The sequence below is a fragment of the Akebia trifoliata genome, chromosome 15, assembly GCF_017979445.1.
Source record: "Akebia trifoliata isolate Shusen 1 chromosome 15, ASM1797944v1, whole genome shotgun sequence".
NCBI lineage: Eukaryota > Viridiplantae > Streptophyta > Magnoliopsida > Ranunculales > Lardizabalaceae > Akebia > Akebia trifoliata.
Genome location: NC_141389.1, coordinates 10,500,934 through 10,514,684, shown reverse-complemented (window position 1 = coordinate 10,514,684; position 13,751 = coordinate 10,500,934). Strand labels below are relative to the sequence as shown.

The window sequence follows — 13,751 nt, the reverse complement described above, 5'->3', positions numbered from 1 at the left end:
GTAGTAATAGGAGGAGAAGTCATAGTAGTAGTAGCTGCAATAATGGTATTTACTATTGAACAATAGTAGGAGAAGAAGTAGCAGCATCAACTACTGAGCAAAAGCGTGAGAAGAAGAAGCAAGGGACTGGCTCCTTGAGAAGACTAAACCTTCTTAGGATGAAAATAACAAAGGGTCAGCTCCTTGAGGAGGCCGAACCTCCTTCGGATGAAAATAACAAGGGGTCAGCTCCTTAAGGAGATCGAACTACCTTATGGTACAACGAGTGAAAAGAGACCAAACCACTTTGTAGATAAGAGGATGAAAGGGTCAGCTCTTATGGAGGCCGAACAACCTTACGGTTGAAAGGTTGAAGGAGTTAACTTCTTTAGAGACCGAACCTCCTTATGTTACGATTATAATGGGTCGAATCCCCCTTAGTTGTACCGATTGTGGTATGGGTCAGACCCATGGTATGTTTGAACCACTTGAATGGGATTGAACCGGATCCGAATGCCTTGATTTGGCAACTTTACCAATCCCAAGGAGTGTTTTTTTTTTGTTTTTTTGTTCCTACACACTTGAATTTAGACACTTCGAAGTAAAGTTTCCGAGTTCTTAAGTAATGGTCTTGAATACACGTCTTGCTTCAAACATGACGAGATTAAAATAATAGTAAACATCTCATAAATCATAAGAGATGAGAGACAAGTGTAGAAAAGCACACTGTACATAAATGATAAACTTTCTTTATATAATGTTAAGTATGGTACCTTCGATTTGCATTTAAAAAGATGTGAGGATACTGGATGAATTGGAGTCGCATCGAACAGTTGTAAATTCCTCAATGGCCAGAAAAAAATGGCTTACACATACATCCACCCAACAAAAATCTAAGCCTTTCGATCTGCAAATCCTAGAAACCATTTTTTACTCTTAAATTCTATATTTCAAAGTTCAAACAAAAAGTCTCATATATAGAGTAGTCGTGACGAGGCATAACGGGAAACCTAATCCAAGATTCTGGTTGGCCAGTAATTCTTCCATATTGAGATCTCCTCCTCGCTATAAATTTTCCTGATTCCACCATAATATCCATCTGCTTCATTACCTTTTTCCCGATGGTCCTTCCTGTTTATGATCGTTTGCCTCCACCTTGAACCGGGGGTGTACTGATTGAAATCCAAGATCACAGTATCTGTGAGCATGATTTGGGTGTTAGAAATATAACCAAAGTTCATAGTGCTAGACACCTAACATAAACACCACACAAAGTCTCAACAAAAGAAGAAAACAAGAACCATAATAACAACATAACCAAAAGAGATCAAATACAATATATTTGTCCAAATAACAGGATTATATATTGAGCTAAAATGGTGCTTCTCAGCTGGGTGGTAGACTATAACATTATTCTAAGAATGAAACGCTGATACTTGTATATGGTGATGAGGTCCATCAAATTTTTATGTGTGAGATAAGCTCATTAAAACTTGCGTGCCAAATAGTCCTGATGAACGTCTATGAGACAAATGCTCACAATCAGGCAATTAGGATGATTTTTGGAAAGTTGACATAATAGATCTTCTTGGAAGACATATCGAATAGTGGGTATAGCTTGAATCATGAGTCCCATATGTAGTGGTATGGCTTGCTGGATGGCCAGTAATTAAGGCCACATATCATAGTGGACAATCTATAATGTGAGTCTGGCAAGAAGTGTCAAGTGTTAACAGGATACATATTAAATTAAGGGACCTGACTGTGAAGACATGTCAACACGCACTGACACTCCTTGACACAGCATGACACTTCTAACAGGGTGCCAATCACAATCACTACTTTTTTTTATTTAGGTCTTTGTCTTAAATTAAGAGAAGACATTGTTTTACATAATAGAATGAAGCAACAACTTTCGTTCGACCAAGCCAAATTTTTTGGGATAAGACTTCGATGATGATGGTGATGATCTTTGTCCTACAAATTTGTTATCCATCGGAAAAGAAAAATGAAATCCCATTTTTCTTAAAGTGTTCGAGTTTAAAGAAAATGGAAAAGAATACTAATGAATATTGTTTAATTTTCTTACCACTATTATGACAACCGCAGTGATTCTCATTCCCGTCACATAATTCCAAGTGACCCACGACCCCGTACCACCAACCTGTGATACATATACCATACATCATAAAGTTGTAAATCTCCATGAAAAGATAGGTGTTTTCATGCTTAAATCAGTAATAAAATTTTATTTGTTGGTTTGAGGAAAATTCAAAATACTACTGTTGGAAGATTCATAAATTGGGTTAGTAAACCATCACAATTATAATAAAAAGTTGAGAACTGATTTTAATATTCAAAAACACACCATAAGGGAATTCTTTATTTCTTCTCCATTGAATCTCAATATGATCACCAGGGCATAAATCATTTAAACAATCAGATTGATGAAGATAGTGAGCAGGAGTATCGACAGGCGGTGCTCTTAGCCTATCCCATTGCACACCTTCCTCTATCACTGCTGTCCGCTGTCCATGAGGTGGATACCTAAAATAAAAACCACCCGAAGATCAATAAAGGTCCAAAGTCTCACTAATAGATCACAAAATAGGTAATAATGCCTTTATAAATGAGGTAATAAACATGAAAACAATGCCAAATTCGTAGCTCCTGTTAAAGCAGAACAACATAGGTCACTTGAAGTTGTTGGGACTCAAGTTTGAAGAAAGCTATATAGCATGATACCTTGCATGAAAAGTGTCCATGCGGCTATCATAGCTAAGCTCGGCATCGTAACAAGACAACATAAATCCAACATGTCCATGCTGAAGTAGAAGAAAAGAACAAAGTTTTTAGTAATTTTCTAACAGAACAAGGAATCAACAATTGAGTGCCACACATCAAACATCAAAGCTTATATCATAAAAAAGAGTTCCAAGACATTTAGAGCTCAAAGAAAGATTTATCTTCGTCTGCAACAATATATTTGTCAAAAGAGCTAGAAACGGCAGAAATCAACAAAAGTGCAAAATTGAAAATAGAAAGCAAAAATAATAGTTGAAATTACAGTTGTTTCTAACAGAAAAGGCATCAACATTTTGCTGACATAAAAACTTATAGAGAATCAGGATCAAGTACGATGTCCCATTCATATAGAATAGGAACAGTGTCTACGTGGCACATTTTGGTAGGGAGTTTAAAACACATGGGGCTCTTAACCAAGACATTTTTTACATGACACACAGACCAATGTGTTTAGTTTAATCTCCAAACAAAATGGCCACATAGACACCGTACATTGTTAATTGAACGGGACACCACCCTGGATCACGACTCAAGTGAGACATTTAGAACTCAAAGACAGATTTTTCAACTGAAAAATAATAGATTTCTAGAAGTACGAACTATAAAAGACAGTAGTAATTAAACAAAATATAAAATCACAATTAAAATAATGTATCTATGATTGATACCTCACGATTATAGACCTGCGCTGGGAACCATAACTTGCCACTCTCAAGAGAAAGATACCAAGACATGATCAAATCACGTGGCAAAGAATTCCTTGGCCTGACACTATTTTTGTGCTTTGATCTAACCCATGGCATAGACATGACACAAGATAGAGACCTAACCAATCCTTTCTTCTTCTTTCGATTCCTGACATTAGAATCCCTCATCGAGTAAACATGCCATTGCCATTCTCTATGAGCAATGCTACCGATCACTCGACCCCATTTCTCTTTCATGTGTCTCTTCCATAAGTAGTCACTCCAACATCTATCTCTCAAAGACCTACAAACTCCTGCCATATTACACAACCCGGATGGAGGGAGCTTCCCTAGAATGCATTGCAAGGCTAATTCAGGCAAATCCAACATTGTCATCTCATTTTCCACCCCAACATTCTGTACTTTTGATTTGGAACACTTTCTTTTGAAGGGCATCATGACGGGAATTTCAATCAAATAAAAAAACGTGAAATTTTTTTCCAGAATGAGAGAAACAACAATCTTACCTCACACGTCAATGATGGAAGAAGTTTGAGAGAAAGGAATTTGGAAAGGAGGATGAAGCACCAATAGAGGGAATCTTAGATGAATTGAATTGGGTTTTACATAAAGGATAAAGCAAGTGAAAGGAGGAACCAAATTCAAGAAAGCAATGTGAAACAATTGATGCCCTCTTTCCTCCTTTACATACCGAGAATAAATTAGAGTATGGGTAAAATATTTGATTCCACAAAGCCCACCAAATTCAATCAGTGGGCCTCGTCGATGGCTTGTAAAAAAAAGAGGGATATCTATAGACACCTCAAACCACAATTTTATTTTCTTGGTGCTGATAAAATTTAGATCAAGCGAGGAATCTCCTTTAATCTACTGAGCAACCAAAACTATCATAGACAGGTAAGAATGACAGAAAATTTTAAAAATATACAGAGTTAGAATGAGAGAGATAGTACAGAAATAATTGGAGAGATTCAAGTTCTGTTATGGTTTCTGAAAATATGTAAGAAATCACCTGAGGAGTTGAAATTGGATCTCCATTCATAAACCCATATCTCCAAAACCAATAAAAACCATACAGATCTTTGAAAATACAAGAAAACCCAGATCTAGGTGATTGGAAATTTGCTTTAATTAAGCTCAATTTTGGACTAATTTGTTGCAAATTTAATGAAGATGAAGATGAACCTGAAGTGGGTCCTCCCTCCTCAGTTCATCAAAATCTTCACCTCACCCCCAACAAACCCTCTCTCTCTCTCTCTCTCTCTCTCTAAAAAAGAAATAGATTCCTAAGGTTAAGAGATTTGGTGGGTAAGCCTGACAACCAAAGAAGGCAGAAAGCCCATCATCTGAAATTTTCCTAATTTGCACCAAACTTTTCCCTCCAGAAAATCATTTTTTACAGGAAAATCCGCCCAACCAGAAAATGCAACCTTTGTGATGACCTCAAGTCAAATCTATCTTTTTATTGGTTGTTACGAAAGCGCCACCCTAATTGCAACTTTAAAGATTCCTCCAATGGTTTAGATTCTCTACTCCTGGAGTCGAGTTATGCTATCCAACTCAGGTGTAACTTTTCACCACTTGGCACTAAGCTGTCAATGGATCGGGTTTGGAAGGATTGGTATCCTTCCACTAAGAAATTTATTGGACCCGGACCTGATTTGGATCCGATCAGCTTCATCATTTTTATATTTGGATCTGATCCAATATGATGCGTATTTTTCTGGATTCCATCTATAAAATCAATATTTTCAAATTGATCCTAATCCAACTATATTCGATTTAATAAGAGTAAATATATACCATACATTTATATAAAACATATATTTCAAACACATAGCAGATTAAGCCCGTGTTGGACCGAAATATGGTTGATCCAAAGCCAATCCAATAGATTATAGGATCGATCTTTATCAAAATCCAAATATTCGAACAAAATGAATCATATTTTTAGGTCTGACTCTTTAGGGTCCATTGAGCCATGAATTTGCCCATGGTTGGTCGACCTACATATTAGCACACTCTTTAAAGGTCTATTGAGGCATGAATTTGTTACATCTTTTGGTAGATCTATGTATCAAATATCATCCTTTAATACAATCTAGCAATTTCATTTGAGCCTTTTTTTTTCACCATGGGCATCATGAAATCGTACTTTTGATGAGCCTTGTAGAAATGTGAGGTTAAAATTTTTTCGGAATTTTGATCTCATCTACTTGGATTTTAGAATCGTCAGCATTCAAAGAGTTTAGGTGTGAATGGACACCATAAAATGAGTTTTTAACATTCTTTTTGGACTTGTAATGACTCACTTTCAATGGGTAAAGAAAAAGTTTACCTGGAGATTAGGTAAAAATGTTTGGTTGAGAGACAAGGAAGGTGTTAGACACGTTATCCCACACGTCTATTAATGGTTACTATACTGTCAGAATCCGATAACGGTTCTGATGGACTCTATTGCACTGATTCAAAGTCGTTTCGAGTACCTCCTTCCTCGCGGTAGTGTGGTACCTGTCAAAATCACTCCGACGCTTAAGTTAGAAAAGATGGAAAATAGTTTAAGATCATTGGTTAGACTTTGATACCTCTAAAAAAATCCTCTTAAATAGTGCTTACTATGCTATTTATATTCCCTCGCTATGTATCAAGGTTTCTTGTTCTATAAGTTGTAATCATGGGATATCTATTGACTTTGTGAAGTTGTTCACCTAACGAAGATCTTTTGGATTGATCGTACTAAACTGCAAAAATCTCTTCCGGGATTTCTGGGATTAACATGTGCGTATCAGACTTACGATTATTCTATGACCTAGTCTGCCTAACTTGGCAGACATGGATTTGCTTAATATTGTGCTACCCTACCAGTAAGGCTAGGATCTCTACTCCAACCTGTCCTACTTGGAGGGCAACGGTATGCTGATCTGCGACTGGTACCACTTAAGCGGTTTAGACACGTATACGACTTAGATTAATGCACAATTATTTCCTTTTATAGTTACCATTCCCTATTGAAATAATTCGAATCAATTTACTTTTGTTAAAAGATTAAAACTATAATATGCTTATTTAAATTTATTTTCTTTTTGATATATAATAGTATTAAATAGAAAATTTTATCAAAACGGAGCATCAATTTAGATTAATTCTCAAAATAGAGCAATATTGAACTTATTTTCGAATTTTTTTTTTTACCAAAATGGTAAAAAAAATCTAAATAGTAAATTAGTAATATTTAATACCGAAAATATCTTTTAACATGAGTTCAGAATATAATTTTGTAAGTTGTCAAAAGGATCCCATTGACACAACATTTTTTTTTTAAATTACTCAATGTCAATAGGATCCTCTTGACATGAGATCAAACTTTATTTTTGTACACCGTCAAAAGGATCAAATTGACACAACATTTTTATTTAAATTTCTCAATGTCAACATGATCCTCTTAACAAAAGGTCAAAATTTATTTTTGTATAATATCAAGAGAATCCCATTGATGTAGAACATTTCACTACAAAATTTTAAGTTTTTAGCGGGGGTCAAAAACCGCCGCAAATACCCAAAAAACCGCCGCTATTATTAATAGTGATGGCCATGTGTAGCGCCACTATATATGGTGTCGGTAAAGGCCATATGGAGCCCTATAGTGGCGGTCAAAAACCGCCGCTAATTTAGTGTATTACTATTGCTATAGGTATGAATGAGACCTATAGTGACGGTCATAAACCGCCGCTAATTGAAACTACTACCGTCGCTATAGATATAAATGAGACCTAGTGGCCGCCGCTAATTTATTTTTTACCGTAGTTATAAATACGATTTTGAATGCCTATAGTGGTGGGAATGGCCGTCGCTAATAAGAATTTTAAAATTATTATTTTTATAATAGAAGTATAATGTGTATTTATAACTGTGGTATAACTGAAAGCAAAAAAAATCAATTGCACAAGTCCACAAGGGGATCAAAGAGCTTATTCAAGAGTGTAAATGCAACGCCAACTTAAATGATCATCTTCTCATATCAACCATTCCGCTGTATGCTACAATCATTATATCAACACTTCATTGAGAACTTGGGTGATCCACATGAGATCCTATCCATTGTTTATGAGGATGAAATTCAATACACATGTGCTTTTGAAGGGAATGTCTCAACTTCATCATCCAATGTATACATATGAATTGACCTATAATCTAGCCGGACATTCTCATTCTCCCAATATCTGCAGATCAAAGTGAATATCAGTTCCAGCCACAAATAAATAAATAAAGGATTAAGAAGAGAAGCAATTGATACAAGTCAAATGAAATCAATAATTAGTAGGTTTCACCACCATTGCATACAACACCTGTTGAGACACCAATGGTCTCTCAAGGTAAAAGCCTAACTGTTACCATTAAGACTTAAAACTGAGGCCTTTACATTTATTTAGCATCTAATGTTACTGTTGGAGAAACTAAAGAGACAGTCTAGCAACATCATAGGAATCCACCTGGCATGTTAACGAGTGGGTCGGACTTTCTTAGAAGATCTCCTACTTAGAAAGTTGAAATACATTGTGTTACCTAAGCATTATTTTAGTAAGAATCAACTATGAAAACATCAACTAAACAAGCCCTATTCACAACTAATAATCTTAGAAAACAGATTTTGTGGAACATCAACAGATAGAGCTTTGCAGATTTGTTCATCGGAGAAACAGGGAGATAGGGAATTTCATATTATCAAATGTATTTAAATATTCAGATTATCGAAACTGCTTTAAAAGTGACTAGTCTAGTTTGTGGAAGCAGATTTGACTAAGTTAGAGTATTGAGTTGAAATGAACAAAGAGATAATGAAACAAGTTTTGTTTTGGCCCAAGTAATGAAGTTCCAATCTAGGAACTCAACGGAGTCAGATCCAAACCTAACGCCAGGAGGAATATTCAAACTCAACAGCACCTATCCGGCATTACATTAGACTTGGATCAAGTTTGAGTCTATACTTGATCGATTTTAGTGAAGCATTGCACCAAGTTGTACGTTGTCTCATATCTAAAGCTACGCGCATTTTGTCAATGATGTCATGATCACCATCAAAGAGTTATCACAAATATTTGGGGTTAGCCGTTTTTTATAATAATGTCCAAAACAATAATATAATTGTAAATCAAATTTCTTTCTTGCATTCTCATATAAAAGAACAAGTCTTCAATTCAAATCAAGTGATACAAAACATGCTAAGAACAGAACTTACATTCAATAGCAATGTTCTATCTTAAATTGACAATCTAGATTAGAGATTAACGTTGGAGTGCTAAAGTAGAACATAATACAAGAATATTTCATATAGAGTATACTACAAAGAGGAAGAGACACTGAAAAAAAGGACCTTTGTGTATCTCCACATAATTCCTATGATTTAGAAGTTAATTAGATCAATAAGAAAAGTGTTTTGGTTTCTTTTTTCTGTAGTTAAAGAATCTTTTTTCGGATGACTACAATGGGGATTTAATTTATTCCGTTGTTGGGCTGTCCTTGAGACATTAGTGATCCAAGTTTCGTTGAATGGTGAGAAAATACATCCATCAACATATAATAGAACAGATCATAAGAAAAGATATGAAGATTGACTAAGTATATAACTATAGTTGGAGAATTATGTTGCTGTTGTGGCTGACCATGTCACTCAAGATCTAGAATGTTAGAAAATTCTTGAGATAGAGAACACATGACACATGAGAACCATCTAATGGTCTAGACCTTGGCATGATGATCTGGTTTTTGGGGTTGAAGATAAACTACAACAACCAACAACCATTCTATATGAAGAAATGTTTCATAAATAATGTAGATGCTAGCATTCAATCAAGAAAACAAATAATAATTCTGAAACTATGAGGAGATCTTACATTGTTCCATCTGTCATCAAGAAATTCATTGATGGCTATGGCATTTTGCCCATACATCATAGGAAAAATATAGTAGCCCCAAACCATCCATGGTTGAAGATCATCGGCAGACACAGATAGAAATAACTAAGCAGCAGATGCTGCATCCATTCCCCGTTCACATTTCTGCTGGGTTTGCTCAGCCATGAGTTGCAATTGTCTTGCTTCCTAGTGTTCTTGACTTTCCATCCGTTCCTACTCCTGAAGCAAAGTAACATTGATGAAAGAACAAAGTGAACATTAGTTGTATTAAAGTTCAACATAAACATAAAGCATGTAAACCATCTTGTATCACCCAAAATGAGTCAATGCCAACTTAGGCACTGGTATGCGATTAGATACAGAAACTTTTACAGCCTAAAAACCCACTACAAGTTGCACTAACTCGCTTCCTTTTAAGAAAATGTGAACGATGTCATATAATATACAAATTTGTTATAAAAAAAATGGTCGTATCATGAGCACAAAAAATTGAAGGATGCCTAACCAGAGATATGATGGAGGTCATTGCTTCCAACTTCAGTATCTAACAACTCCAAACTTTTCAAGCGCAGAAGACCTGAGTTTCAGAAATCAAAACAGGAACATGGAGATCATAAATGTCGAGGAACCCGTTTATTATGTTTTTAAAATCTGTTTTTTGTATAACTACAAAAATATGGTCAGTCCAACGAGATTCTGATAATAAAAAAATGTCTGGAATCAGAATCTAATAATCTGAACCAAATGCGTTTTTCTCCTATATCAATTTCACACAAAAATTTATAGAGTTGCTATTGGTACCCCAATTTTAACTTATTAAACAAAAGGTAAAGGGAGATAGATAGGGTCTCCTTGCCTAAAGGCCCCTTTTCCCCTCAAAGTAGCCATTGAGGCGGCCATTAATAACAACAGAAACATACATAGGGGAAGAGATACAAAGCATGACGCTGCTAACAAAAACTAGAGGGAACCCCATGAATTTCAAACAGACTTCAAATTATCTTGGATGGTAACAAACTAGAGGAAAGGCTGACCAATATGCAGCTCAAAGAGCAAGGGACTTTTATCTTGGATGGTAACAACCTCAACCTCAACATTATCATTTTTTTTTTGTTTCACTAAGCAAGGTTTGTAGGTTTGGGAACCCCATTGAGTCACTCACAATGGGTTTTCTAACAGATCTCGGTATCTCCTCTACTGAATAGAACACTCGAGTTAGACTAAGATTCGATACAGGATTGCCTAGTCTCATGCTCAACTATCTAATTTTATAGATGGGATGCTATATGAAGACGAATCCATGTCGAAACTACATTTTGGCCATCCAATTTGCAAACTTCAAAACCTCCACGGGGGCTTTGAATTTTTCATCATTGTTAGTTGCCTTTCCAAAGAAGAAAATCGTAGCCTATAGAATGTGACCCTGAGAATTTCTAGCAATACATTACCCACCTGCAATAAATGCAGCTTCCATCTGATATAGCCTGTCCCATTCAGGTTTTCTAAATTTAATGTATTAGACACGGATAAATCTATGCCTTTGTTAGACAGTTCATAATCAAGACTACAATTTAAAAGGCCAAAGTATCTAAATACTCCATAGTCTGTTAAGCAATCGAATGCAAGCTCTACTTTTGGATGTAAGGCATCAGAATAATCTACAGTTAGAAATAAGGTGGAACATAAGGGCAGTGTGCGGCCAATGGAATAGCTACACATGGCACATGTGCAGCAGGTGGCACTGAGGATCATACAACTAGTTATTCTTGTAGCCCAAACTTGAACCATTTTATCCTTTCAGCAAAATCAGGAAGTTATAGCAGGCCAATCAAAAAAGTTTATGAATCATGTATTGGGTGAGTCAATTCTACACTTAAGGGATCTCCTATGTGCACCTTCAAATGATCAGTCTTTCTAATGAGGGACCTCCAATGATGGGTCTCACAGCCGCATGTGCACCTATTTATGGCGATGCTGTTGGTAGACTGCGATCAACAATCCACTAGACATATACCAAGCTACATGAAACAAATGCTGTGCTAAGGAAGCACTTTACATTGCTGTTTTCTGGGTGAATTTTGTGTACAATCAGAGACCATTAGACGATACCTAGTTATGTCCATCCCATGAGAATTGAATTAATCTTAACATAGTCAAACCATTATATAAACAGGGTTAGCCACGTGAATTGTCTATGATTTCTCAGTCTAGAGAATTGAAAAGAAATAAGAAAGAATCTTAACAAGCTAAAGTATATAATACCTGCCGATATAGTGGTGACTGAAATTTGAAGTCCACCAAGAAATAAAGGTCACAAGTTCCGGGAGCAGGTCCTGGATTAAACTCCCAAATATTAATCAAATGGTCGAAAAGGCCACTTTCCGATGAAGTTGTCTAAAAGTGAGACAACAATAACAAATCAAAAGAGAAACAACAATTAATGGAAGAATAAGGGCCATAACAACTTCTCATGGAATTAAGATAAGATAAATTACCTTTATGGATTTTGGTTTGTTCAATTCTACATGAGAGACGTAACTTTCACCCAAGAATTTGAAACCAATCTTCAGCTCAGCATCAAAAGATCCATCATCATTGTGTCGAATGATCTTTTTCTGTTTCATTGCAAAAGAAGGGTTGTCGAGTAGAGCGAGCAACAAGTTAAAGGTACCAAAGCCAAGTATGTCAAATGGGGCAAAAAATATGAAATCATTACAGCCAATGGGAGAAGATGACACAACCCAATCAAGTAGGAAAAATGATGGAGAAATGGGAATTTCAACTTCACATTGTGCGTCAACAGGAACAACCTCCAGTTTGTGGCTGTGTCTGGCTGTCTGGTTTCAGATTCACATCAACCATGTCCTCTTGCTTTTTTGTAGAAATGTTTCCATTCCTAGCCATGTAGCTGTGATTTTCCTGAAGAGTACCTGTTTATTTATTTATTTAAAATAAAAAATAGAGAGGTTCAGGAATCAATTGAAAAGGAATAGGAAAGGATGGGATATTGCTCTGCTGGGTCACTAATACAGGATGGACTGATGGAGTCATGAGTGACTCACACCATCTGACTTATGAGCTGATGGTGTTGAACTCGACACAATTTATATCACACCACGAAAGGAAAATTGACGAAGTTGAAGGAAATGCTGAAACACACACACAACCTAGAAGAATCTCCTGGGACAAAAACCCATATGGTGAGATGAGAGGAATTATCTGAACTATCTAATAGTTTTTCTGATTGGTAACACTGACTTTGCAGCACAATAACAAGGACACAGCAAGGGAAGAAATTTCCTACTCATAGATATATGAAGAAACACTAGTTTAGAACAAATCCTATATGAACAAATGAAACAAAATCTGAAATGAAGTAACAAAACAAAAAATTTGCTTACAGAATGAGAATATTTGGGTGAAATGAAGTAATATTTTGGTTGATTTAAAACAACAAATCAAGAAACATCAAGTCACAAATGCTAAAATCCCTCATAATCGAACCAAAAAAAAAAAAAAAAACTCTTAAATCAATTATACAAAATCTGGAGTTTCAGGATTGTACCTACTAATTGAGTAATCTTGTTTATCTGGATCTCTAAAACCAGAAAATTTTGCTCAGATTCAAGCAATCTCTGTTGAAAATCTCCCCCAAGTATCGTACATAGATGAAGGACAAAAGCTTAATTCTAAACCATAAATCCATCGAATTCGATGGGAGAAAGAAACCCTAAAAATCTTGTTATAAGAATCATACCTCATTCGACAGAGTTCAAAGAGCTACGAAATCTACGATTTGGATTCTCCAAACTTCAGAGAATGTGAAAATCTGCCATTATTTTTCAACATTAAGATATCGAGAGATCGAGAGAGAGAGAGAGAGACCTGTTAGAAGGGGAGTTACCGCCATTAAATCAAAACCCTAACTGTAAAGGAGATGAGAAGAGATTGTTACAGAGAGAGAGAGAGAGAGAGAGAGTATATTCACGAAATTTCATTGATAGGGAGAGTGTTTTTACGAAAATCCGTTAGTTTTCGCGCGCAGGTTATAATTTTTAATATCTTTTATCATAAAAACGTATTCAATAGTGGCGCTAGTTTGGGCGTCGTGAAAAATGTGTCGCTAAAAGCTTACATTTTTGTAGTGTTTTATATATATATAGGGTCCCGTTCGGCACCCTAAGTTTTACCACACACTTTAACAAACGCGTTTTGTCTTACATGGGTTAGAAGTTTCGGAATGAGCTGATTTTTGGTGAGGATGATCTCTATGGTGAGGAGATCATCCTCACCAAAAATCAGCTCATTCCAAAACTTCTAACCCTATCAAAATTGATTTACAAAAAAT

At 35.8% G+C, this 13,751-nt stretch overlaps 2 protein-coding genes across 12 annotated transcripts; both read right to left on the bottom strand.

The window, feature by feature from the left end:
- Positions 1-712: 712 nt before the first annotated feature.
- Positions 713-4,881, bottom strand: LOC147384314 (F-box protein At2g32560-like). Its single transcript, XM_086425557.1, has 5 exons — positions 3,453-4,881; positions 2,725-2,804; positions 2,348-2,526; positions 2,069-2,143; positions 713-1,177 (listed from the first exon to the last, which is right to left on the bottom strand). The coding sequence occupies exons 1-5, from the start codon at positions 3,927-3,929 to the stop codon at positions 990-992; spliced, it is 999 nt and encodes a 332-aa protein (XP_086281683.1). The 5' UTR covers positions 3,930-4,881; the 3' UTR covers positions 713-989.
- A 2,565-nt stretch (positions 4,882-7,446) lies between these two features.
- LOC147384313 (uncharacterized) lies at positions 7,447-13,547 on the bottom strand. Of its 11 annotated transcripts, none has more exons than XR_015172618.1 (7): positions 12,969-13,547; positions 12,214-12,333; positions 11,899-12,018; positions 11,666-11,797; positions 9,909-9,980; positions 9,383-9,622; positions 7,447-7,711 (listed from the first exon to the last, which is right to left on the bottom strand). XR_015172618.1 is itself a non-coding variant. In XM_086425559.1 (4 exons), the coding sequence occupies exons 2-4, from the start codon at positions 12,025-12,027 to the stop codon at positions 7,697-7,699; spliced, it is 276 nt and encodes a 91-aa protein (XP_086281685.1). In that variant the 5' UTR covers positions 12,028-12,333; positions 12,969-13,547; the 3' UTR covers positions 7,447-7,696. The 11 variants fall into 11 exon arrangements, 2 of the variants coding, with proteins under 2 accessions (XP_086281685.1, XP_086281684.1); XR_015172616.1 differs by having other exon boundaries at positions 11,666-11,736; XR_015172613.1 differs by having other exon boundaries at positions 11,899-12,333.
- Between the last annotated feature and the right edge of the window lie 204 nt (positions 13,548-13,751).

Excerpts from the sequence above, each read along its gene's own strand:
- LOC147384314 (XM_086425557.1), bottom strand. The coding sequence starts at position 3,929 with ATGATGCCCTTCAAAAGAAAGTGTTCCAAATCAAAAGTACAGAATGTT. Across the intron at positions 2,805-3,452 it reads CGCAGGTCTATAATCGTGAG|CATGGACATGTTGGATTTAT; the intron begins GTATCAATCATA and ends CTTCTACTTCAG. Across the intron at positions 1,178-2,068 it reads CTGCGGTTGTCATAATAGTG|ATACTGTGATCTTGGATTTC; the intron begins GTAAGAAAATTA and ends TCATGCTCACAG.
- LOC147384313 (XM_086425558.1), bottom strand. The coding sequence starts at position 12,027 with ATGAAACAGAAAAAGATCATTCGACACAATGATGATGGATCTTTTGAT. Across the intron at positions 11,737-11,898 it reads ACAAACCAAAATCCATAAAG|GACCTGCTCCCGGAACTTGT; the intron begins GTAATTTATCTT and ends AGTTTAATCCAG. Across the intron at positions 7,712-11,665 it reads AGTCACCACTATATCGGCAG|ATATTGGGAGAATGAGAATG; the intron begins GTATTATATACT and ends TTTGATCTGCAG.